The 26,092-nt window shown below is 35.0% G+C and overlaps 1 protein-coding gene across 1 annotated transcript; it reads right to left on the reverse strand.

The window, feature by feature from the left end:
* Positions 1-188: 188 nt before the first annotated feature.
* Positions 189-26,084, reverse strand: LOC142335388 (NFU1 iron-sulfur cluster scaffold homolog, mitochondrial-like). Its single transcript, XM_075383852.1, has 3 exons — positions 25,579-26,084; positions 18,452-18,626; positions 189-879 (listed from the first exon to the last, which is right to left on the reverse strand). Exons 1-3 carry the CDS (start codon positions 26,034-26,036, stop codon positions 712-714), a joined length of 801 nt encoding a protein of 266 aa, XP_075239967.1. The 5' UTR covers positions 26,037-26,084; the 3' UTR covers positions 189-711.
* Between the last annotated feature and the right edge of the window lie 8 nt (positions 26,085-26,092).

The raw sequence follows: 26,092 nt of genomic DNA on the forward strand, positions 1-26,092 counted from the left end.
AAAAAGTGAAAGTCAAAAAAATCTTTTTAATTATGAATTCTACGCTGGACCAGCTTTTTAATGATACCACTCACATTTCTCTGCGATGAATATATTGATCGGCCAAAATTGACTGAACAAAAAAAACCCATTTGAGTATATAGTTCCTCCCCCCCCCCCCACAAGTGGGGTCGGAACAAAAACGAAGATGCAGTATGATTTTTAATTCTCCAATAGCAGCCATTCATTACCTAAATACAGCCAATTGCTGCAAAAACATTTAAATTAGTGACAACCTTGCTAAAATTGACCAACATTTGATTTAAAAAACATAGCTAATTAGATGAAAACTAAGCTGAGAGCATTCATTTTTCAGGAGATATAGCGTAAGCAAGCGAAGATCAATTGATAACAAGATCCCTTAAAGAAGGCAGTTTGTTGTAGCGCCTCCGGACAATAAAACTGAAGAGAATCAATTAGCGAAGAGATGTCCGAACAGTTTCCTTTTCCAGTTGCATATTAGCATCTATAATTGCTGTTATATGGGTACATGCTAATTGTAATTGCCAGTTTTACTGACATTAGGTGGCGGCAGAAAAGATCTCATTCGGCCACAGGACTACAGGAACCATCCTAATTGTCGAGACACATGTCCAGATAGGCTTATATAAGCCATTTTCTTCAAAGAAAAGGGAACAATTCAGACGTCACTGTTGGTTTCATTGGGATGGATTATGTAAAAGTTTGCGTGGATGCAGCTGGTATGGAAGGTTTCTTTGTCATGATTCTGTGTTCGAGGTCTTCGAACGCCTTCTTGTTGATTTCGTCAACCTCGTCCAGAACCTCCTCAACTCCAATCACTTCTGGGATATAGAACTGCAACATGTTCTGTACTCCCGCCTAAATATCACAACTTCCCTTTCCAATTTCACTTTTCTAGATAAAGTCAGAATACAAGCATGAACAATCACTATAGCAAGAAAACACATGTGAGAAATGATTGCGAACAATGGCAGATGTAGTGCACAAATTCTTCACACAACCCACCAGAGCCCTTTTAGAAGCCACTGCATCCTCTTGTTGTTAAGCAGACAGTAAGGAGACTAACAAAACGTTTATTGTGGTATGTAAATTGATTACAGTAAGTAGGTAACAAAAAATTTAACCCCTTTGAAAACTTTTCAAATCTGAAAAAATAGATTAATGCTTTTTGATTGTCCAATGTAGGCGAAATAACTACCACTTATTACAGTTATTTTGCAACAATTGGAGGCACAATCGCTACTATAAATTCGACTTTTTCAAGCAAAATTGCTCCATTGTGTTGGCAAACCTTTTAGATATAAAATCATACGCCTGCCTAATTTCCTGTATGTACTCTGCTTTGTTTGATTAATTTCTTGCAGTAGGAATTTTAGAAGGGATCAAAATAAGTGAGCCAACAGACGCAAAACACGGATCTTAATTAAGTAATATAGCGAGCGAAATCACCACGATCGCTTACAAAATCAGAACAGCAATGAAATTTCATTGATAGTTATCTCAAAAACTGAAGTTTGATTCACATTTCTTTTGTCATGATATGCCCGCAATTTATAAAAATAAGATGTTCAAATAAAATTTTACAAACTTTATAGAAAATAAAGCTCATTCATTAAAATAAATCGGCATTTTTCTTTCCTAAAGGGCTTTAAATAACCTCATAACTGTCAGTCGTATATCGGTCGTATTTTCCTCCATAATACATCAGAGGAATATTCTGATTTGCCTTCTAATGCTCAAAAGCTGCAAATATTAGAGCAAGATATATCCGATTTGAAATGTTCTCTCTCCACTACATTTTAAGATTCTAAAACGGATTTCAATTACTAATCCAAGTAAAAAAATACTCGCCCCATTAATTATATATGCGAATTGATACCTGTCAGCAAGTGTTTCCGTTCTGGACGCTGTTCAACTATTTCTATGGAAGTTCACTTTAAAATGCCCCATAAACAAACCCAGTACCAACTAAAAGACACCAAAAAAAGTTGTGCGGAAGAGATCAACAATTGCTTAAAGCTGAAAAGTGATCAAGAAAAATGCATAGGGCTTAATTCAGCCTTTCAACAGTAGTCCATAAACCCTTGCCACATGAGAAGACAAAGAACAACCAAAGTAAAAAGTGGCGACCCTCAATACACGATTGGCGCCCATTTTCAAAAAAGGCCTGCCCAAAAAACTTTATGAAAGATCTCAACAATGATTAATCGCGAGCACTTTATTATCCACTATTGCACTTTGTGTTCCACTACTGTTATTAAAAAAAGCAGTAGCTGAGCGGCCTTCTCTACCATTTTAGAAACCAAAAAAAAATATTGTATGATGCTTTGTCTCTTTTTTGTTACAATTTTATTCACACTTTTAGTTCACACTTTTATTCGATAACTTCAAAACACGCTTTTAAAACATAGCAAAAAATATAACAAAACATAACTTTCAGGGTGGTTATAGCCAATGCCCAAAACTGTCTTTACTATTATTTCAATGTCATAGTGTACTGAAATTGTCGGGAAGGCCTAACTGCAAGGTCAATATTACATTTTGTAAAGTTTTTTATCCCGCATTTAAGCAATTTCCATATATTCCCGCCATTTTCAAGAGAATTTAAATATATTAGTCTTAACACAAAGCTGGCCAAATTTCATAGTCTTTTGTGTAAACAAGGACTTTCTTCTTGTCTGTTTTTTGAGGATATATATTGCTGATGCCAAGTTAAAAAAATATTAGTGAATTTAAAAATGTTCAATTTTTGAACACTTTTTTGACTATTTCAAAGTGGGGTAACCCTTTGAAGTCAGGGGCCTCGTTAAATAGTTAGATTCAAGAAAAACAAAATTAGTTTCAATGACATTATAAAAGTTTGTGTCCAACTTTTAAATTCTCCAATCTTTTTTCACGTTTTTGCAACTGGAAATCTCCGATAGCTCTAAACAGGTTTATGCTAGCCTGTAAGGTAGTTGTCCTGTAAATTTTGGTGAGAAACACATGGATTTGATCATTTAGATGTCACATCAATTGAACTATTAGCAATGACTTCACTAAGTGCCTATCTACTTCTCATTAATATGTCACTCTGATGCTAAATTGCAAGTTCTTCCTTTCGTGCAATTTTGATGCTTAACCTTCGAATTCAGTACCCCAATAGCAAAAAAGCAACAGATTACACGCGATTAATATATTTTTTTATTTTTGTGAAAAAATATTTGTTTTGTCTGTTTTGCTAGCCAATTCGTCCGCTGGTCAGGTCAAGGAGTTTTTTTTTTAGTTTTTTAAAAGTTTTTATCCACTTCTTAGGATTGAATTTCAGGACTTGTCCAGTTAGTTTCTCTATTTCGTCGTCAAGATTTTTATTTTGACCATATGACGTCAGGCTCGTTTCAATTCCGTTTTTTTTTCATAATTTTTTTGTCTGAATTGCCAGGAAGGCTTGATTTTCCCACTTATTGGATCATCTTTAATATGTTTTCTGTGAATGATAGTTTTAGGTCAAAGGTAACTGAAGTCATTTTCGAAATGACCGTTTATCTCCCTCAAATTGTTTTTGCTAACTTTAATTGGAATTTAGGTCATTTCAGTATGCCTCAATCTTATTAAATGTTATTTGAGGGCAACTTTACAGAATTAAGTTTGAATCAGCTATAGACATCACAACAGTTTATAAAATTTTAATGAACAATATAAAAAAATCGAATTTACTCAGGTTTCTTTTTTTCATTTGTATTTTGAGACTATAGGTATTTGGAGCTATCATAGCATTTTATTGCAACCTCCCAGCAACATTTATTTATTTGTTTTATTTTATGTTATTTACTTCATTTAGTGAAAAGAGAAGGTTTAGCAAATCAATCGGCAGCAGACGAAAGCGTCCTGTTGTTTTGAAATTAGACCACCGCTATCATTCTGTAAACCAGCAAACCATCAAATAGGTATAGAGCAAGTCGTCAAAAATCCTATGAACTGAATTCGATTTTTTGAACTTAGCGGAGATTAATATGGAACTCACATTACCCATTCTCCTTGTTTCCTTTGAGCGCAACTAAAATCTTCGAAGGAATACATGCTGTTACAAAAACAGTTAATATAAAAAATTCTAAATTCTGAAAACTGGCGCAAATTACATAGCAATCGAAACTACTAAGAAGTCAATGCCCAGTGAAGGTCTCTTTCTCTGCGATAAATTAGGTATATTTATAATATCAGTTGAGTTAGCTAGTTGAGTTAATTTGTTCAATGGTACCGCCTTCTGTCAATTCAAGTTACATGCCAATAAGAAAGCATCATTACATTCAATTTTCGCATTCACAGCATCACATTCTATATTTAGTGCTTGTTCAACAAAAACATTTCAGCTCCCAGGAGGTCACATTCTACGAAGCAATTATGCCTACAGTAGTGTATCAAAAGAGTCACTCAAGTGAAATAATTTCTGCTGGAAGTTGGGTCATTGTTTCAGAATTATATGCTTCCCTGTAGGAAATGCAGCAAATTACTCTTGGTTGCAATAAGGAGTATGAATGACATTTCTTTAAACTCCCTTAACCTGGCAACGCATTGGCCAGTGCAAAGTTAGTAAATGATTTTATAGTCAAACAGAGCTTTCGTAGGGTTCCGCTGCATTTAAAATAGTGAGCAATAATGAAAATTTAATATGAGCTCCACGCAAATAACTTCTTTTTTAATCGCGTTCTCAAAACCAAAATTGAGCAACAAAACTGCCAAAAAACAGCTGCCTTGGACCCCACTGCCCGACGTTGAGATTGAAACAATGAGAAAAATGCGAAAAATTGGCGACAGCCTTTTTTCTAAGTATTAAAAAGTGCTCTAACTTGGTCCGCAGTTTCATTAAAGTCAATAAAATGGCGAAATCAGCCTCTAAATTGTAGGACCGTAGTAACCATAACAGTAAAACTAATTAGCGTGACCTAAAGAACTTCGACAACTTAATGCACTCTCTTCAAGCATTAGAATTTATCGCCGGGTGTTATTGCTTTACCCCAATTCTATTGATTTTGACTTTTTTTTACCTTAAATGTATTCGCGTAAAGTTGCTGAATCAATTCCAAAATACAGTCAGTTGAAACAGAGAGTGAGGTAAGTTAGACGAGAAAGTGGTGACGTAAAACCAAAAATGAAATAAGAAAAACATAGCAGGACATAGCTGAAATACAATCCAAAGAATTGACTGAACCAAAAAAAAACTAAAAATTGCAGTACCTGACCAAAAAATCGACTGAACACTGACAGCAAAACAGACAGTCTCATAAATATAGAGAAAAATATAGCATTGCTAAAATTCTTGAGAACTGTATCCTGAAGGTCAAATTTTGGACAAAACCCCTCCAGATGGACAAAAACCCCTCAAAAACTAATGGACATCTTTAAAAGTGACACATTTATTGAAAAGATGGTAAAATTTGTGACACTAAAATCTTTATAATCATTTCTTTGTCTCTGGAAGTTGTCCAGAAAATTATGAAGATTGCAACATTTTTTTAAAAGGCGCAAAATTTCAATGTCTCTAGAAATTATCCAGTAACCAATTTTTGAGCCCCAGGTTTCATTGGCCCCTAAGGGACCTGTAATGCAAAAAAACCCAAAATCTTCAAAAAAATCGGAAAACCAGCAAATTTAAATGAAAAGGGCTAAATTTCAAGTTATAATCTCATTCGAAGTCATTTCTTTCTCCAGAGACTATCCAACAACCCATCGTCAAATTAAATTTGCATAACCAAAACATAGTAAAAAAACTACATCAGAAAAATTAAATAACCTTTATGAGATTTGGTCAACCTCAACTTAATCCCCAACTGACAAAAACTAACAAAATAGAACAACTGAACACTTTTGGGATCAAACAGAACTGACCTTAAGAACTGACCTCCTTTTACTTAGGCCTTTTTAGCAAGTTCAGCACCCTAAGCATTTAAAAGACCACCAAAGCCAGCATAGCTCCCCAAATTTTTCTTCATGGAACAATGTTGAGGAACATCTTATAAAAAAACAGCCAGTATAATACCAGAAACGACTTGAGGAGTCGTACAATATAATCTCTTAATTTATCTAATCAATGTCATAAAAATGAAAGAAATGAATGAAAAATAATAAAATGACCACCGATTAAAACCAAAAAAAAAATGTTTTTAAAAAACAGCTCCCTCAATTTCCAGTTCAGGGTTTCATGTCAGGCCGGGGGTAGGTAGGTTCTGCAAAAGGTAGGTTTGGGGGTAGGTAGGGGGTAGCTAGCTTTGGAGGTACGTAGCTTGGGGGGAGGGGATAGTAGGTGGGGATGAATATCGCACCAGAAACTTATCCTTACTAATTATTAAACTTATCTGGCAGATGGCAAAAAAACGACTGCAATAGCTTCGCAGATCTGCAGTCCCGAAAATTCGGGAGGAAAACGAAGAAAAGAACAGCGAAAACAGAAGTCAAAATGCCGCGCGTGAAAAAAAATAATGCTATCAAAAATCAATCGTTTAAACACCAGTTTCTGAATTCACTTGAAAGCAGTTTGGAAAATTCCACGCCCTACAACTACTCGCTGTTTGCTCCTCTAACTACCCCAGCCTGATTGGAACCAAAACTTGAGGTTTAATTGTTTTATCCTGTTTATCTTGATTTCGCTTTATTGATATTGACCGAACTCACGACACTGCTTAATCCATTGACTGAAAGAAATTGACATCCATTCAGTTACAACAGTGAGTGAGGTAAGTCATGAGTGGAACGTGAAAATCGTGATTTATGTAAAAGGAAAAGTGATCAAAAGGTAAAGAAAATTGAAAAAACGAGACCTCGAGGAAACAAAAAAGGACACCCAGAATGAATAGATTTGGAAAACTATTTAGAAAAAAACATTGAGAAAAAACAAAAAAGTAAAAACCAATGTCAAAATGCCGCATGTGAACAACAACACAATTTTCTCGCTCTACTTCAAAATTCGAGCCGAAAAATTCACGACGCAAAACTCCTTGTTTTTTTCGTTCCACTTCCCGTTTCGGCGTAACCAAAAACAACACTTCAATTTGAATTCAAAATTATGAAAATATGTACAAAGATCTTAAAAAAGACAGCGCCCCAATACAATTCAGATTCTTTGAAATTTAAAAAGGAGAGCACTATATAATAGCCGTTGAGAGGCTGACGGCGGATAAAAAATATGGAAATTGACCAACACCACACTTATAAAACAACAAGGATTTTCGATAATTCGATTTTACACATAACGCTCCCACCTTATTCATTCACATTTAACTGTCTACCAAAGAAGTGATAGGAAACAAAAATTCTGAACAGTTCGAAAAAAATATAGTTTGAGTTTTAAAAAATCACTTAAAAAGGAACTAATAAACGAACTAAAAATGCTTTGCCACAGTAGATGGCTAATTAGACCTATCCCTAATAAAAAACGACAAACAAAAAAACATAACCGACAAACGTCAGGTGAAATGCTCCAAAATGACCGGCGATAGGTTGGCAGAGCAAAGTGGGCCAGCGTTTGCGGGGGGGGGGGGTACGATTAGGGTTGAGAGTCCTGGACGACAGGGCGTCCAAAGAGCCAGTTGTTGGAGGAGGCTGGGCGGAGAGGGGGAGGTACTGAGGTGCTCAGGCTTTTGGGAAAAAATTTGTTGAACCACATACATAGAGACTAATAAAGTGCAAGGCGCCAAGAGAGCTGCTCAGCCTACTTAATGCCCTTCTGCTTTACCTATTCATCCCGTTTTAGAGGAGGAAAAGTAAAAGCGTCAGAGCAAATATCAGTAAACTGAAAAATCGCATAGAACAGACAACCGGATTAAAACTATTTCTAAAAACTTCCTTTGAGTGCAATTAACAAAAACAAACAACACTAGTTACGGCAAAAACTCAAATCTATTTGCAAAAATACTTAGGAGCAAAGCAAATACCATCAGGTAAAATCTACTACAGAAATTCACTCGTTATTCATTAGAAAGCAAATGGGATTTTCTCTAATGGGGTCGTGTAACATGTCGGCAAAAAGAAGAAAAAAGGGCGCAACATGCAAAAAGCATCTGAACATTTTGAAAGCAAATAATATTTAAAAGGTCTTAGCAAAGCGTAAGCGTAACAGAGTCATATATCGGAGTCAAATATCGGTGCAGTTGTAGGATCGCAAAAAAAACAAACACAAGCAAATACAGCGAAAATTATACAATTTACGAAATCACGAAGAATTGAAGCCATTAAAATTATTAGCTATGAAAGGATTATATAAAATCAAGCGGGTCTCAAGTGAACATCAGTAGGAACCGTCATTAACGGGGAATATATTCAAAAGACAATAGGACCTCAAATATTGAATATCAACTAACTAACGTCGGATGAAGTTCTCTCGGAAGACAGGCGGGGGCAATTTAATTAGAGAGGCTGTGGCTTAGGTTTTTAGTTGCAAAGATTCAACCCCCCCCTCTCTCCACGATACCAGTCCACAATCTTAGCCGCTAAGCTAATGGCTTTGCTTCTCATTCGCTCACAATTGATTTTATGTTAGCAAAATTATATTTCAGAATGAAGGCGACTTAAATCAATCAAAAATCAAGAACCGAAGCGTGAAAAATTCCCTTGAGAAGTCAGAGAATGTTTTTAAACAAAAACGCTAAAACAGTCAAGGAAAATTTTTGCATAAAAACGACAAATACATTTGCAATAATTGGTTCATACTTCGTTCGAGAGCAATTATTGAACCAAACATTTTGTGAAAACACAGAACACAAGATCCAAGTGAAATAAATATCTAAATATCAGTTGAAACGTAAAACCGATACTGATTTTAACGTTTGTTTTACATGATATCGCATTGAAACTGTTATCGAAGAGACTCAGTTACATGAGCGATAAATTTTTGAAGCCACAAAAAAAATATTCACTCAAGATTTTCCATAAGTTGGATTCTAAATCTCTTCAGCAACAATTGGGCCTGTCATTATTGAGATAATAAGACAAGTTTTCAAAAAGAATCGCCAATGTATGCAAAAACTCAATAATCAAAAATTTATGAAAACTAGTGTTATCGAAATAATTAAACGCCCTAACCAATCAACTCAAGGCCATAAATAATTTCTTTCACATCTCAATGGGAAGGGAATGGTACCTGTTGAAAATCAGGAAAACCAAGAGAAACAAATACAGGCAAAAAGTAAACATTCAATAAAAAGTGCGAGTGTCGAAGCTATTAAAACCATTTGCTATACACTAAAATTGGTAGATATTCTGAATTGGGAATATTTGCAACGCCAATGAGAACTGTCATTATTGTGATAAGTTCCCAAGACTTCAAAAGAGCCACATATAGAAAAAAATATGCAAAAATCAACTTTCTTTAAAAAAATCCTGCTGCCAAAGTAACAAAACCATTAGTTAAAACAAACAGTTTCGACTTTTTTCACCTTAAATGTATTCGCGTAAAGTTGCTGAATCAATTCCAAAATACAGTCAGTTGAAACAGAGAGTGAGGTAAGTTAGACGAGAAAGTGGTGACGTTAAACCAAGAATGAATTAAGAAAAACATAGCAGGACATAGCTGAAATACAATCCAAAGAATTGACTGAACCAAAAAAACTAAAAATTGCTGTACCTGACCAGAAAATCGACTGAACACTGACAGCAAAACAGACAGTCTCATAAATATAGAGAAAAATATAGCATTGCTAAAATTCTTGAGAACTGTATCCTGAAGGTCAAATTTTGGACAAAACCCCTCCAGATGGACAAAAACCCCTCAAAAACTAACGGACGCTTTAAAAGTGACACATTTATTGAAAAGATGGTAAAATTTGTGACACTAATATCTTTATAATAATTTCTTTGTCTCTGGAAGTTGTCCAGAAAATTATGAAGATTGCAACATTTTTTTAAAGGGCGCAAAATTTCAATGTCTCTAGAAATTATCCAGTAACCAATTTTTGAGCCCCAGGTTTCATTGGCCCCTAAGGGACCTGTAATGCAAAAAAAACAAAATCTTCAAAAAATCGGAAAACCAGCAAATTTAAATGAAAAGGGCTAAATTTCGTGGTTATAATCTCATTCGAAGTCATTTCTTTCTCCAGAGACTATCCAACAACCCATCGTCAAATTAAATTTGCATAACCAAAACATATAGTAAAAAAACTACATCAGAAAAATTAAATAACCTTTATGAGATTTGGTCAACCTCAACTTAATCCCCAACTGACAAAAACTAACAAAATAGAACAACTGAACACTTTTGGGATCAAACAGAACTGACCTTAAGAACTGACCTCCTTTTACTTAGGCCTTTTTAGCAAGTTCAGCACCCTAAGCATTTAAAAGACCACCAAAGCCAGCATAGCTCCCCAAATTTTTCTTCATGGAACAATGTTGAGGAACATCTTATAAAAAACAGCCAGTATAATACCAGAAACGACTTGAGGAGTCGTGCAATATAATCTCTTAATTTATCTAATCAATGTCATAAAAATGAAAGAAATGAATGAAAAATAATAAAATGACCACCGATTAAAACCAAAAAAATGTTTTTAAAAAACAGCTCCCTCAATTTCCAGTTCAGGGTTTCATGTCAGGCCGGGGGTAGGTAGGTTCTGCAAAAGGTAGGTTTGGGGGTAGGTAGGGGGTAGCTAGCTTTGGAGGTACGTAGCTTGGGGGGAGGGGATAGTAGGTGGGGATGAATATCGCACCAGAAACTTATCCTTACTAATTATTAAACTTATCTGGCAGATGGCAAAAAAACGACTGCAATAGCTTCGCAGATCTGCAGTCCCAAAAATTCGGGAGGAAAACGAAGAAAAGAACAGCGAAAACAGAAGTCAAAATGCCGCGCGTGAAAAAAAATAATGCTATCAAAAATCAATCGTTTAAACACCAGTTTCTGAATTCACTTGAAAGCAGTTTGGAAAATTCCACGCCCTACAACTACTCGCTGTTTGCTCCTCTAACTACCCCAGCCTGATTGGAACCAAAACTTGAGGTTTAATTGTTTTATCCTGTTTATCTTGCTTTCGCTTTATTGATATTGACCGAACTCACGACACTGCTTAATCAACTGACTGAAAGAAATTGACATCCATTCAGTTACAACAGTGAGTGAGGTAAGTCATGAGTGGAACGTGAAAATCGTGACTTATGTAAAAGGAAAAGTGATCAAAAGGTAAAGAAAATTGAAAAAACAAGACCTCAAGGAAACAAAAAAGGAGACCCAGAATGAATAGATTTGGAAAACTATTTAGAAAAAAACATTGAGAAAAAACAAAAAAGTAAAAACCAATGTCAAAATGCCGCATGTGAACAACAACACAATTTTCTCGCTCTACTTCAAAATTCGAGCCAAAAAATTCACGACGCAAAACTCATTGTTTTTTTCGTTCCACTTCCCGTTTCGGCGTAACCAAAAACAACACTTCAATTTGAATTCAAAATTATGAAAATATGTACAAAGATCTTAAAAAAGACAGCGCCCCAATACAATTCAGATTCTTTGAAATTTAAAAAGGAGAGCACTATATAATAGCCGTTGAGAGGCTGACGGCGGATAAAAAATATGGAAATTGACCAACACCACACTTATAAAACAAGAAGGATTTTCGATAATTCGATTTTACACATAACGCTCCCACCTTATTCATTCACATTTAACTGTCTACCAAAGAAGTGATAGGAAACAAAAATTCTGAACAGTTCGAAAAAAATATAGTTTGAGTTTTAAAAAATCACTTAAAAAGGAACTAATAAACGAACTAAAAATGCTTTGCCACAGTAGATGGCTAATTAGACCTATCCCTAAAAAAACGACAAACAAAAAAACATAACCGACAAACGTCAGGTGAAATGCTCAAAAATGACCGGCGATAGGTTGGCAGAGCAAAGTGGGCCAGCGTTTGCGGGGGGGGGGGGGTACGATTAGGGTTGAGAGTCCTGGACGAGAGGGGGTCCAAAGAGCGAGTTGTTGGAGGAGGCTGGGCGGAGAGGGGGAGGTACTGAGGTGCTCAGGCTTTTGGGAAAAGTTTTGTTGAAACACATACATAGAGACTAAAAAAGTACAAGGCGCCAAGAGAGCTGCTCAGCCTACTTAATGCCCTTCTGCTTTACCTATTCATCCCGTTTTAGAGGAGGAAAAGTAAAAGCGTCAGAGCAAATATCAGTAAACTGAAAAATCGCATAGAACAGACAACCGGATTAAAACTATTTCTAAAAACTTCCTTTGAGTGCAATTAACAAACAAAAACAAACAACACTAGTTACGGCAAAAACTCAAATCTATTTGCAAAAATACTTAGGAGCAAAGCGAATACCATCAGGTAAAATCTACTACAGAAATTCACTCGTTATTCATTAGAAAGCAAATGGGATTTTCTCTAATGGGGTCATGTAACATGTCGGCAAAAAGAAAAGGGCGCAACGTGCAAAAAGCTTCTGAACATTTTGAAAGCAAATAATATTTAAAAGGTCTTAGCAAAGCGTAAGCGTAACAGAGTCACATATCGGAGTCAAATATCGGTGCAGTTGTAGGATCGCAAAAAAAAACAAACACAAGCAAATACAGCGAAAATTATACAATTTACGAAATCACGAAGAATTGAAGCCATTAAAAATTATTAGCTATGAAAGGATTATATAAACTCAAGCGGGTCTCAAGTGAACATCAGTAGGAACTGTAATTTACGGGGAATATATTCAAAAGACAATAGGACCTCAAACATTGAATATCAACTAACTAACGTCGGATGAAGTTCTCTCGGAAGACAGGCGGGGGCAATTTAATTAGAGAGGCTGTGGCTTAGGTTTTTAGTTGCAAAGATTCAACCCCCTCTCTCCACGATACCAGTCCACAATCTTAGCCGCTAAGCTAATGGCTTTGCTTCTCATTCGCTCACAATTGCTTTTATGTTAGCAAAATTATATTTCAGAATGAAGGCGACTTGAATCAATCAAAAATCAAGAACAGAAGCGTGAAAAATTCCCTTAAGAAGTCAGAGAATGTTTTTAAACAAAAACGCTAAAACAGTGAAGGAAAATTTTTGCATAAAAACGACAAATACATTTGCAATAATTGGTTCATACTTCGTTCGAGAGCAATTATTGAACCAAACATTTTGTGAAAACACAGAATACAAGATCCAAGTGAAATAAATATCTAAATATCAGTTGAAACGTAAAACCGATACTGATTTTAACGTTTGTTTTACATGATATCGCATTGAAACTGTTATCGAAGAGACTCAGTTACATGAGCGATAAATTTTTGAAGCCACAAAAAATAAATATTCACTCAAGATTTTCCATAAGTTGGATTCTAACTCTTTTCAGCAACAATTGGGCCTGTCATTATTGAGATAATAAGACAAGTTTTCAAAAAGAATCGCCAATGTAAGCAAAAATTCAATAATCACAAAAATTTATGAAAACTAGTGTTATCAAAATAATTAAACGCCCTTACCAATCAACTCAAGGCCATAAATAATTTCTTTCACATCTCAATGGGAAGGGAATGGTACCTGTTGAAAATCAGGAAAACCAAGAGAAACAAATACAGGCAAAAAGTAAACATTCAATAAAAAGTGCGAGTGTCGAAGCTATTAAAACCATTTGCTATACACTACAATTGGTAGATATTCTGAATTGGGAATATTTGCAACGCCAATGAGAACTGTCATTATTGTGATAAGTTGCCAAGACTTAAAAAGAGCCACATATAGAAAAAAAATATGCAAAAATAAACTTTCTTTAAAAAAAATCCTGCTGCCAAAGTAACAAAACCATTAGTTAAAACAAACAGCCGATCAACAGATCAGTTTTTGTTTCACTAGAGAGAAGCGGGTTCCTGTAATTAGAGAGTCCGAGCCACAACTTAAGTACCAAATAGGCACCAACTCAAAGCATCAGATAAGTTCACTTATTCCTCTTCAAGAAACCAATGTGATTTTTGTTCATTGTACTTTGTCTCAAAACTAAAATAAGTGCAACAAAAGCAGGCAACACTCGAAAATCAGTAAAGGTTTGCGAAAACACAATGTCAAAGCCATAAAAAAGCATGAGCTATTCTCTGAAAAAAATATGTTCATTGCGCCTCGTTCTAATGTGAATCAGACATGTTATCAATAGAGACTCGATATGAAAAATGACTTGTCTGTATTTGACATGAAAAAAGTATGAATAACTTTTCAAATAGACCGCGACCGGACACAATCCGAAACTTATTGTTTGTTAAAATCCAAGATGAGACCAAAACCAGTCTTTCTATTGCTACGCATCAACCAAAATCAAGTAACTGGTTTAAATATTAGCGTAATACGTAATCATATACAACAACTTTGAACACAGAAAAACTTGAATTGGACAAAATGACGCTAAAAGTGAACAAAATCACTTTGTCAAACCACATCAATACTCACAAAAACCATCAAACCACATCAATGTTTAGAAAAATTGAAGCCTCAACAACTCGAAAAAAAAATTGTTTTATTTCAAAATTCTGTGCTTTGGCTTTCTAATGATACTCTCTATAATTAATAAATCGACCGACAAAAATTGACAGAACAGAAAAAAGTTCAGCATTTAGTGCATGAAAGCAAGGTGAACAGCAATCAAGAGAATCCGGAATTGTCAATGATATTGACAGCTGCACGAAACGACAATTCTATGAGATCCCCATTTTCAGATCTCCATACTCAATTCTCCAATTTTGAGTACAAAAAGGGGCGGATCAAATAATACTTTGAAGGGAAATGTAAATATGCCAGGCCGGCATTCTCCTCATCGAATTTTTCACTTTTCGATTACGCAGCACAGTGAAAAAAAGAGCAGCTTAGAGAAACATCATTTTGTAGCTCGTAGAAGCTACTTTTGATTTTTAATATACTCCAAATTTTACTCCAGGTTGAAAAAGGAGAAGAGTTTGAAAATCTGAAGGAAAGAAAGAAAAGACCGGTTTGGTGAGGGCGTGTGTTGGGGCGGTCTTTGCTATTAAATTTCTTCACAAATTGGGATTTCGGCACAAAAATTAGCGAAAAAATTCTTTAAAATTTCATTTAAAACGAATCAAAAAATGAAACGGACGCAAAACTCCGATAAAAGAAAACTATAGAAAACCGTTTAAGTTTTTCGATTTTTTCTTTCAACTTCCAAGTTAATTTAAAACTTATTTCATAACTTCCATTTGAATATTCTGTTTTGATTCTCCAGAAAAGGTGAACAAACGAACGAAAGTAAAAAACACGATTTTAATAAATAGTTGTAATTTGGCTACAGCCACTGGTCTCTTGAACAACGCCAAAAAATCGAAACAAATAGCCTCTACATAATAGAACGTCTTTCAACGAAAACTCTATAAAAGAAAAAGAAAAACAATTAGCAAAAATGACGAAAATCAAAAGGTGAAAACAATTTTTTTCATATTTCTTTGAGCACTTACATAAAGCCTGAGACCCAAGTCTCATAATTACATCAAGACGTGATTTTTTGAACACGTATAAAAATGATCTTTAACAATTAAAACTGACAAAAAAATTAATAAAAAGTCCTGAAAGTTTTTCACCTCTCTCATCTGTCAATCTTCTGTTCTACTGATAAAACCAACTGTTACGCACTGATTTTAGTAGTGTTCCTCGTGGTGTTATTGAGGTTTATATGAGGAGTAATTAACTTGAATAGTTGTCATTTTACAAGGACTTATTTTGATGTTTCACAGTACGATTTTTAGCAGATATATTTTGAATAGAATTAGCCAGTAATAGCCTTTTATTGAGCGGTTCGGATGCGTGATATATCCACTAGTTTGCCTTGCATTTTAGTGTTAAGTTAGTCGCTATTTCTTCTGTAACTAAGTTTACCAAGCTTGGAGGTTTTCAAGAGAATTTCCAGTTCAATCTTTAATTAATTTTAGCAAGAATTATTTAATAATTTAACAAGAAGTTTCTCAAGTTTATCAAGTTTTATAAGATGATAGGCTACTGATTTTTAGGCTGGTTCTCCGGTGTTCTGCTGATAGTGGGTTCCGCAGGACTGTGCCTTGAGTTGTATTGGTCCTTCGCAAATATTTACTGGCTTTTAAGTAGGGCGATTTCCGGCTTTTGTACGTCTCTTGGTGTTTGTTCAGTACATATACAATTCCGTATTAGCACCTACTTTATCAGAATAATTACTTCACCAAGTACATAATCTCTCATGAAGTTATTTACTGATTATGTGAATTTATCATCAAGAAACTCAAAAAAGTAAATATTGAGGCTTTTAGGCACTTGAAGTGTTTGCTAGTAAAACTGTCAATCTGCGGTTGTTTCTCGTAAACATAAACAAATTAGGGGTTACAGGCCTAGATGGAAATACTGGCTATATATGGCCTTGAAACTAACTGAATATGAACTAATTTATAGCACTTATTTATGGATATTTAAGGAATATCATCACGAAAATATAAGGAACGAAATAGGGGCGTGACACCAACGAATTTGCATTTTATGTTCTCTATTCTCAAACGATTGATTAGAAGCTTAGGCTAACGAAAGCAGTAAAGGGTAAAGTCAATTTCAAATAAGAAAAGCGATTAATGTCAGAGAAATTACTAACGAAAGGCGGGGTAATTCAATTCAGAGGGGCCGGACCGTAGCATAAACTTTTCTTCATGGGTGCAAAAATCTGACTATGGAGGGATTCAAACCGAACACCTCCAGAGCTTCAGACTAAAGCACTCACCACTCAGCCATCATGCCCTTATGACTTCATAGAACAAACCATTTATTTTTGCAAAGCAGACTTGATTTCTCAATAAAAACAAATTAGGCCAAGAGAAAAATCAAGAACACAAACGTGAAAAGCAAGTGAAATTGAAAGAATGTTCTGAAAGAGAGCAGATAAGCAGAAATTTGGCATAGAAAAGACACAAATGTTTTCAAGAATTGCTTAAAACTCAGTTCCTGAATAATTAATATGAAAAATTTATTACAAACGTAAACATTTTCTTGAAGATTTTAATTCAAAATTAAACAATATATAAATTTTGTATGAATGCCTTTTAACAAATAGCAATTTTTTAACAGAAAAAGAATTTTAAAAAGTTCAGAGTTATTGTTATCGGTTTCAGTAGATTAAAAATTTGCAAGGGCCTGGGCATGCTTCTTTAAACCGACAAATATTTGCAAATGATTGCAGTTCTTGAACATCAAGTCTTTGTAAAAAGCTGCTTTATCTCTCAAAATAAATGAGAGTTCAAATGGTTTTACATTTGGTAACAACATATCAGTTTGGCAAATCAAAAATTGTGCCGAGTCTGGAAACAAAGATTAGGTGAAAAAGAATTTATTCAAGGTTGCTCCGGAAAAGTTGGCAAAATTGATAATGAAAAAAGCTTTTCCTCTCAGAACAAAAAGTTTTGATAATTTTGAGAGTATGTTGGAACATTATGTTATAAGCACAGTTTGGCACAAGCCGTCTTGTTAAGATGCATAGACGGTAGCTACGACAACAACAATTGTTATTTTTGTTAATGATAAAATGAAAAAATCACAAATTTTCTGCACCAACTAAAACGACAGCGCTTAAAAAAATTCCGTCTTTTAATTTTACGGAAAACTTATTTGACTTGCATAGTAATTGGCAAGTGTTACAGTTTGCATTTCAATGAAAGTGAAGTCTTCCAATCCATATTTACTTTCGTTTCCTGTTAACAGCCCTCTTAAACTTGTTGTGACTTGTTGTTCGTTTGTTTGTCAAGTCGGCGGTAAAACTTCCAGCTGAACTTCCGTTCTCTTATTTATTTGTTCCGCAAACAAAGCGCAATCTCAAACATAAACCGACTAACGTCGGAAAAATTGCTTTTGAACGGCAGACAGGGGCGATTTAATTTGCGGGGTTAAACTAAATTTTTTATGGGTGCAAAAATTCGGACGTCATAGGGATTCTAACCAGGACAGCAGTCACACATATTAACCACTAATCTAAAACGGCTTTGATAATTGATCGTTTTTATATTAGCAACAAACTTTATTTCGGACTGAGAACAATTGAGATCACTCAACAATGAAGTAAAGCGTGAAAAAGGCAGTTGAGAAGTCACCGAATGTTCTAGAACAAACGCGGAAAAATAGTCAAGCAAACAATTTGCGTAAAAAAGACACACACATTTACAATAATTGCTCCACACTTCGGTCGTATGTGACTACTTCACATCAATAGTGTACATTTGATGTAATTGCTCAATTGGGCGCACTTTGATCAACTTTTAGTAGTAATATATGAAAACCACTTGCGTTCAGCTGCTCAAATTTGCCAATAAGAGAGCAAATAAGATCATGCAAAACTCATAAAATCAAGGACGCACTTGAATATTCAAATACGCTCAGGGGAAACTTTTGTAAAAAAAAAGACATACAACTTCGTTTGAAAGCAATTAACGAAAGCCGAAGAAAGAACCTTAGCAGCTATTAAAAACGTGCTTCACCTTCAAAGTCACTGTGGAAGAGGGACATGAAGAGCATGCACCCTGCATACGTAGCTTCACAATGCCATCTCTGAACGCCTTCAGTTCGAGATCTCCTCCGTCTTCTTGCACTGTTGGTCTAATGCGACTGTCCAACAACTCCACAATCTGTTCCACAATAGCCTCATCTGCTGGGCTACAAACAGATATCACTGCTATAAAAATACTGATCTATTTAGACCCCGCCTTAGTGGGCATGTATCTTTAAAGCCCGATGGGGCGCATGGCGCATGTGCTATTTTTTTCAACTTAATGTATTATTTAACATAATTTTTAACGTCTTAGAAACGCAGGGGAGGGGGAGGGGTGAGGAGAGACAATAGATCCAGCAATGCTGTTCCTATTAAGTACGCAAAAGGTCATCTCAAAATAGCAAGAGCGCAGTCTTAATATATAAAACTTCGACGGAAAACAATGCATCCATGACTCATGGTTATAGTGGAATTGGTTGGGGTTGGCGCCATTTAATCACCAGGACAAACAATTATCAAAAGCTTTTTCGATAAAAATAGTTTAAGTGGATGTATGATGAACAGAGACTAAACTAAATCGAGGCATCTTTACAGCCATTAATAGTAAGCCCTGTAAATCCTCCTAGCATCCCATTTCCATAATTATTTCACTATAAGCCAGTCACTGTCCGAATATTTACGGGAAAGCTTAAGTAGAGAGCTTCATCAGAATGAACAAACTTAGGCAGTTATGTTTATGAGAGACACGTGTCAGCTTGTGGGCCTAAACCATTTATATCGCTTGGCTTACTATTGTCAGGTCCCATCCAATGCCTTCAACCGTGTTGCGAAGAAAATCAGATAGCTCATATCAAAATTTGATGTAAGAGATGAAAATGCAGAGTAACAACTGCACCCAAAGACAAGCATAGCTGGCAGATCACCAGAAAGCAGCCGCAAAAGCTTCGTAGATCTGCAGTCTCAAAAAGGTAATAAACGAAAACTGTTTTTTATTAAAAGCTGATTCTTAATATTTTGATAAATGATCTGTTTAGCTTATTTCTACTTCTATTAAACGCTCTCAAATAACATTCAACAAGAGTGACAATCACTAACTTGACCTTTTCGTTGAATTAAAGAAAAGTCATTCTCAGGGTGAGGAATAATTTTTGAGAGTGAGGTAAGTCACGTGTGACCAAAAACTTAATCACGCAAAGGAAAAAAACCAGCTTCACTAAGAGTTAAAATGACGTCACGCACACTAAACGAATGAACAAAAAGCAAATATGAAGTGATTGTGACGTCATATGGTCGTAACAAAAATCTTGACGACAAAATTAAAATAAAAACAAGAGAAGGCCAATAGTAGCCCCAGCTATCAGTGTGCGGCCATTAACAAGACCTATAATGGACTATGAATGGATTGCAAAGTGTTTAGAAAAAAATCAGATAATAATAACTTGAAAAAAGCAGTAAAAATCAATGTCAAAATGCCGCATGTGAACAAAAAACCATTTGCGAGAAAGCGAACTTTTGTTCAAACACCATTTTCTCACTCCACTTTAAAAATAGTGCCAAAACCATTTGACGCCGCAAAACCAACAGCTTTTTAGGCCCATTTCCTGCTTCAGCATGACCGAAATCATCACTTCAATTTGACGAGTAGTTGGATATTAGGCAAAAACTCGATTAGGCTAAAGTAATTTTTGTAGCCGTTAGGCGAAACTTCTGAACTAAAATTTTGTGGGAATTATGCGAATATCAATTAATACACTTGAAAAATGTATTGCAATATGCGCTTCATAGTATACTATAACTACGTGACTAACGATTTCTTTCGTAGAAAAAAGCTTTGAACAAAAATTGACCATAATTTTCAAATTTTCAACGATGTAGTTTAACCCGAACTCGTTTTTCAAACGGGTAGTTCTAAATTACCTACATTTAAGCTATTAGCAATTTAAAAATTCACCACTTTTTCCACGTTACTTTTTTAAAAATCAAAAACATTGGTCGTGACGACACAGAAAATAAAAGAGATGCAAAACCTTGAAATACTTTTTTACAGTGATACAATTCAATTTCTTTCAATTGTAAAAAGTCCAAGAGAAGGCCAATAATAGCCCAAGCTATTGCTTTGCGGCTTTTAATAAATGAACTTTAATAATTTGTTGTGCATATGACTGAATCACGAAATTGAAAACCCAAAAGTAAACATCGAGATTAAAAGCAACAACGCTTTAAAATAAAACAAAATTTGCAACAAAATTGAAGTCAATTAGAGGTTACGCAAAATGAGAAATAACGAAACAAGGAGTTTCAGGTCTGTGCGTTCGCATCTAATATTCCCACCCTCTCAGTCACAAACATTTAAAACCAATAAGCTTTAACGTCTGAATATTAAAGATTGATAGACTTTTCAAGGTGACACAAATTTCAGAAGCACAGAATTAGTTTCAAAATAATCGTCTTGAAAAAGTTCATACTCAACTCTTTAAGCAAAAATTTCAAAATTTGTCGAAACTAATAGATTGGGAAGTGAAAATTTTACATTGATTTAAAATATCAACAGTTAGAGAGTTTTTAAATTTGTGAGAAACTCATTCAATAGCTACTATCTAAAGCCTACAGATGAAACAGCCGAAACTTAAAAATTCGCTGGCTTCGGTGCCTAAGGTGAATTGAAAACAAATCCGACCATACATCAAACAAACCCGTTCAAACAATCTTTTGCTCTTTTTTCAAATAATTCGTTGTTAGTTTATCCAATGGTCACAACCACCGTTTTGAAATTCAATGGGACACCAAGCAAACGAAGCCCACAAAACTAATAACATAACCGACTAACGTCGGGCGAATTGCTCTCAAACGACCGGCGAGCGGTTGGCTTGGTCAGTAGCTAGCCACGGGGGGGGGGGGTGAGCCAATAGTGGGTGGGGGGGGTCAACAAAGGGGGGGGGGTGTCAACCTCTAAGAACCGCCCCTCACACCATAAGTATAAGTATAAGTCTCCAAGACAGTTTGAGCTGAAACAGACCTGAAAGGCTCTAAGAGCACATAATGCCCGCTGGGCGCTACCTGTTTATCCCGTTTTTGAGGACGAAAAGTCAAAAGCGTCAGACGAAAAATTGGTCAAGCGAAAAATCGCATAAAAAAAGACCGACAGGACTAATATAATTGCTACAAACTTCGTTTGAGAGCAATTAAAAATGGTTATTTCATCCAGAAGAAAAATAAAAATTTGAGCAAAACACGAGGTTTTTATCGCGAAATATTACGGAATCGCACAGAAGTACTTTCTAATAGCTAAAGATTTTATTTGAAACTCGCATAAAGTCAAAATGCATTTTTGGCTCTCAGAGCATCTGGGACTGTCACGACAAACTGCTACAATACAACTTGTTTGTTTCCAGTTTTAGTTATAATACTTTCCAAATAATATGCAGCTACATTACAATTTGTCGAATCAAACGCCTGCCTTTTAGTAGGAATCCTGTTTTGATCTTAAATAGAAAATAATGGCTGAGAACCAAAAACTGTTGAATTTTGAATCATTTTTGAGTGAATACGTGTGAGTGAAATGCGAATTAAAAAAACAGTCACCTTTTCTACATTGATTTTTCAAAATCAATAGCTATTTTCTTAAACCTAATCAAAAAATAATCTGCAGGCAAGATAAAGCCAATTTTTATCGATGAGACGTGTGGAGAGAAATACAAAATTTCTGTAAAGAAAATTAGCACCAAATGGCAAAAAAACGTTGCTTATCTCGGTTGAAACGATACACTTTCCACGAAATTGCAATTCAATGAAAACGTATGAAATGGCAACACTTCCCAAAAAGAGAACACAAATTGATAACAATTTTGAAAAACGCACATTAATGCATTTAAAATCACTTAAGAAAGTTCTGCATTAAAGCAAAAAGCAATTATTTGACTGAAAAAAAGCTGGCTTTCCATGTATATTCCCAATTTTGAAAAGATGATGGGTTTATAAACAGTAGCCGTTGAAACGGGTTTATAAACAGTAGCCGTTGAAACAAACAGCGATGCTGGTTCGGTTCGTTAGATATAATTCGATGAAAATGAAGGGCAGAAATTTCCACCTTGTTTTAAGGTGTTTAATATGACAGTAAGATGAAAAAAATTGGTCTTTAAGGGACACATTCATAACCATTACAAAAAGGACTACCACTTGAGGAAAGAACTTAAAAAAATTGAGAAAATTTAAGCCCAACAGACTTCGGACTTAAACTGACATCGATGCTTGTGCTGTTTAAACAGTCTAATGTAGAAAGCAGCCTCATGTCACGAAATTTCTATAGGAGTCATTAATGTTATTACCCGCACAAAAACAACAGTTAATAGTTTTTGTGAGGCAGAAGTTTTTTTTTGCTGCAAAATACCAACCAAAACCGCTTTTTACGGGTTCTGTTTGAGTAAAATTGACTGAATTGGACACATGAGTGCAGGTTTTCATTTTAAAGAAAAAAAATTTGTAAGTAAAAACACAATTGAAGTGCGAACTTTCTTCATTTTGTAGCTAGACAAACTCCTGTTACTTAGTGAGAAGACACAGAGGCGTGTTCCAATATTAAAAAGCATTAGAGATTGTACACAAAACATTTTTAAATTAAAAACACCACAGGAACACTCCTGAATTGAACTGGAAAAAATTGAGCAAATCTAAGACGACACTAACGGTATGCTTAAAAAAGAGTCTCAGATAATAGACAAGATTTGCCAAGAAAACCAAGATTTCCACGAATTAAAACAGAACACACAAAAAAATCTTAAAACAAATTTATTTCACTTCCCTTATCGAAAGAGAGTTTACTAAATGACCAAGAACGCCACTATGAAACGAACTTTACACATCGGTAGTTAAAGCAGCAGACACTAACTTTGTAGGTAACCACTGAGAGGGAAAGTATACAGACAACTAACAACATTTTGCAGAACGTGTCTTTACGATGTCATTAAGTCAAATAAGTTGCATCAAAGTCATTGAAACACACACCAAAAAAATATCTCCTCATAGATATCCTATTACCATAGATAGGAACCATCATAAAGAAAATACCTTGGGAAGCACGTAACAAAAGCAACAGATACGGACAACAAAGGTTTATATTTCGAAAACCACTGAAGTTAAAGTCAATAAAAATTTGTGTCATTAAACTGAAAACCTCAAGTGCAGTCAATTATGGGTAGGTCGAGAACAAATGAGAACTATAATTATTGACTAACCGACAAAACAAAAACCCATTACAAAAACGGCCAAAATCCAAAAATTCTCCCCAACATATTCTGAAAGCATGTCGTCTCAAAGTCGTGAAAACTGTTTGTTATGCAAATAATTAGATAGATTCAACATCACTCATTAATTAACTTGGAGACAATTAGTTAATCTCAAAACGTTCTTAGAAAAGGACCAATGAGATGTATGATCAATAAGACTAAGTGACAAAACACCAAAATAACGACAAAAAACGTTAAAAAAAGCAAGTCGTGTCAAAAATTTGAAAACCGTTCGATATCAATCAAACTATTGAATTGGTCAAAGTGTTAATCATAACAAAGCAACAATGAACTGGCTATCCACAATGACACAAAAATTAAGAAAAAAAACAACGAGAAAAGATGAAAATATTAAAAGGATTAAATATTTATTGAAAAGGGGTGTCAAATTCAATAATACGCATAGAATTCAAATGAAGTCAGTATATTCCCTTTAAGACTTCTCAATAGAGAGCCTTTCAGACCTATCATTTATTATACTAAATAACAAAACCAAAAAAAACGACAAGAACAGGCAAAATTCAAAACTTGCCTGGATTTCATTAATACAGATAGCGTCCACGTCTTGAAAAACCATCAAAACCATCCAAAAAACGCAGCTAGGTATCATGCTATGTGAACACACATATCACATTTTAAATAAATTATTAAAAAAATCAGGAGGAAAACAGCGAAGACAGCGATTAAAAAAATTGTTCTCGAAAACCAAAAATCTGTTTAAACAACTTGACTTTAAAGCAGTTTGAGAAAATGTCGAAACTTACAATACTCGCTCTTCGCTCCTCTTACAACTCCAATGGGATTAAAATCACTACTACAATTTGACGCTTTATTGACAAGAAAAGAAGGGAGAGCGCACCAATACAGAAGCTCTATAATATAATAGCCGGCTGAGATGAAACAGCTTTTAAAAAGTTGTACTCAACGTTGCTCCAGAAAAATTGCTTCATTTGAGCTTCGCAAATCTGGTTAGACAAAAGAGCTTCTCTCATAATAAAGAAAAGTCTCGCAAAAACAATCTTGTTGGTATAAACAATGTGATCTATAAAATTCAGATGCTAGAAAGGGTTGATTCGATAAGTATTTTTTAAAGTTATATTTAGTTGGTTTGACTATAAAAGCAATCAAAACACTGTTGATTAGAAGTTGCGTGATTGATTTAATGGTTGATCTTTTTTTAGCTGATGTAAAAGATTTTCCAGGATCTTCGGCCCCTAATGAGATTTCTAAAGCACGGCGAAAACTACTTACACGCAAATTGTGATTTCGCAGCCCTCAATCATCATAAACTGGACTTTTGGTTGCCAGGAGTTGCGCTCTGATAATTTTCAAAAAAATCTTCCAATTATACAATGGGCAGAAATAAACAAGTATACACTAAAATTTTACTCAATTTGAACTGCAAAATTCAATATTTTGTTTATAGATAAGTAATCCAGATTCCTTTTGAATTATGTTTCCTTTTCAATCAAGTTGATGAAAAAAGATTATTTTATTTAAGTTAAAAAACCCAACAGATCTGATATCGAGCAAACAATGGCTATATTTGACCGTTAGTGAATTTTAATTCAAGTTAATTTCTGAAAATTTCAGAAGTTTGAGTTCCACAATTAGCAGTGGGGTGAAACATTGTTCGCATAAATGGATGTACTTATTTGCAATAAGTTATAATTTTTGAGGTATTATAAAAAATTCGCCAAGAAGTGCCTATCCTACATCTATAGAAACGAAAACATAAATACATAAACAATAAGCGACCCATACTTCTTTCTTTCCTTATAGCGACGCTTGCTATTCAAATAAAAATTACTTCAAAATCTGCAAAAATCCTTACTCAAAATCAATTTCTCCTGTTGAGTCTTTCGTTGAAGTCCCAGCGTCCGTTTGATCCATGTTTTCCTTCACAACTGGTAAATTGCTGGCAAAGAAGTCGGTAATGACAGCAAAAAGATCCGGTTTGATCAAAGCCCAGTCCATGTCTGGTAATTTTGTGATTGTGATGAAGTCTGAGCCCAACAAAACACCTTTCACACCTTCAACTCTGAACAGATGTCGAGCAAGGGGTGATTTGGCAGATTCATTTATTGATGGAATGTCAAGAGTCGGTTGGGGATAAGAAGATCCTTCTAGAACGTTTGTACCGGGGGTGAATTTGAGACTGTTAGGGTTTGGAGTGTGGTGGACTTGAATGAACATATTGCGGATAAATGTAAAAGCAGCTGGACTTGTCTTTAAATTTGAGGTCGGACATCGTGTAGCACTGTTGATTAATTTTTTCAAGAAGACTGCCATAGCATTTATCTGAAACCTAAATTAATCTAAAAAATGACTCTAGAAACAATAAAAGA

Source organism: Convolutriloba macropyga, chromosome 2, assembly GCF_964194025.1.
Source record: "Convolutriloba macropyga chromosome 2, txConMacr16.3, whole genome shotgun sequence".
NCBI lineage: Eukaryota > Metazoa > Xenacoelomorpha > Acoela > Convolutidae > Convolutriloba > Convolutriloba macropyga.

Excerpts from the sequence above, each read along its gene's own strand:
- LOC142335388 (XM_075383852.1), bottom strand. The coding sequence starts at position 26,036 with ATGGCAGTCTTCTTGAAAAAATTAATCAACAGTGCTACACGATGTCCG. Across the intron at positions 18,627-25,578 it reads ACAGGAGAAATTGATTTTGA|CCCAGCAGATGAGGCTATTG; the intron begins GTAAGGATTTTT and ends ATCTGTTTGTAG. Across the intron at positions 880-18,451 it reads CTTCCACAGTGACTTTGAAG|GCGGGAGTACAGAACATGTT; the intron begins GTGAAGCACGTT and ends TGTGATATTTAG.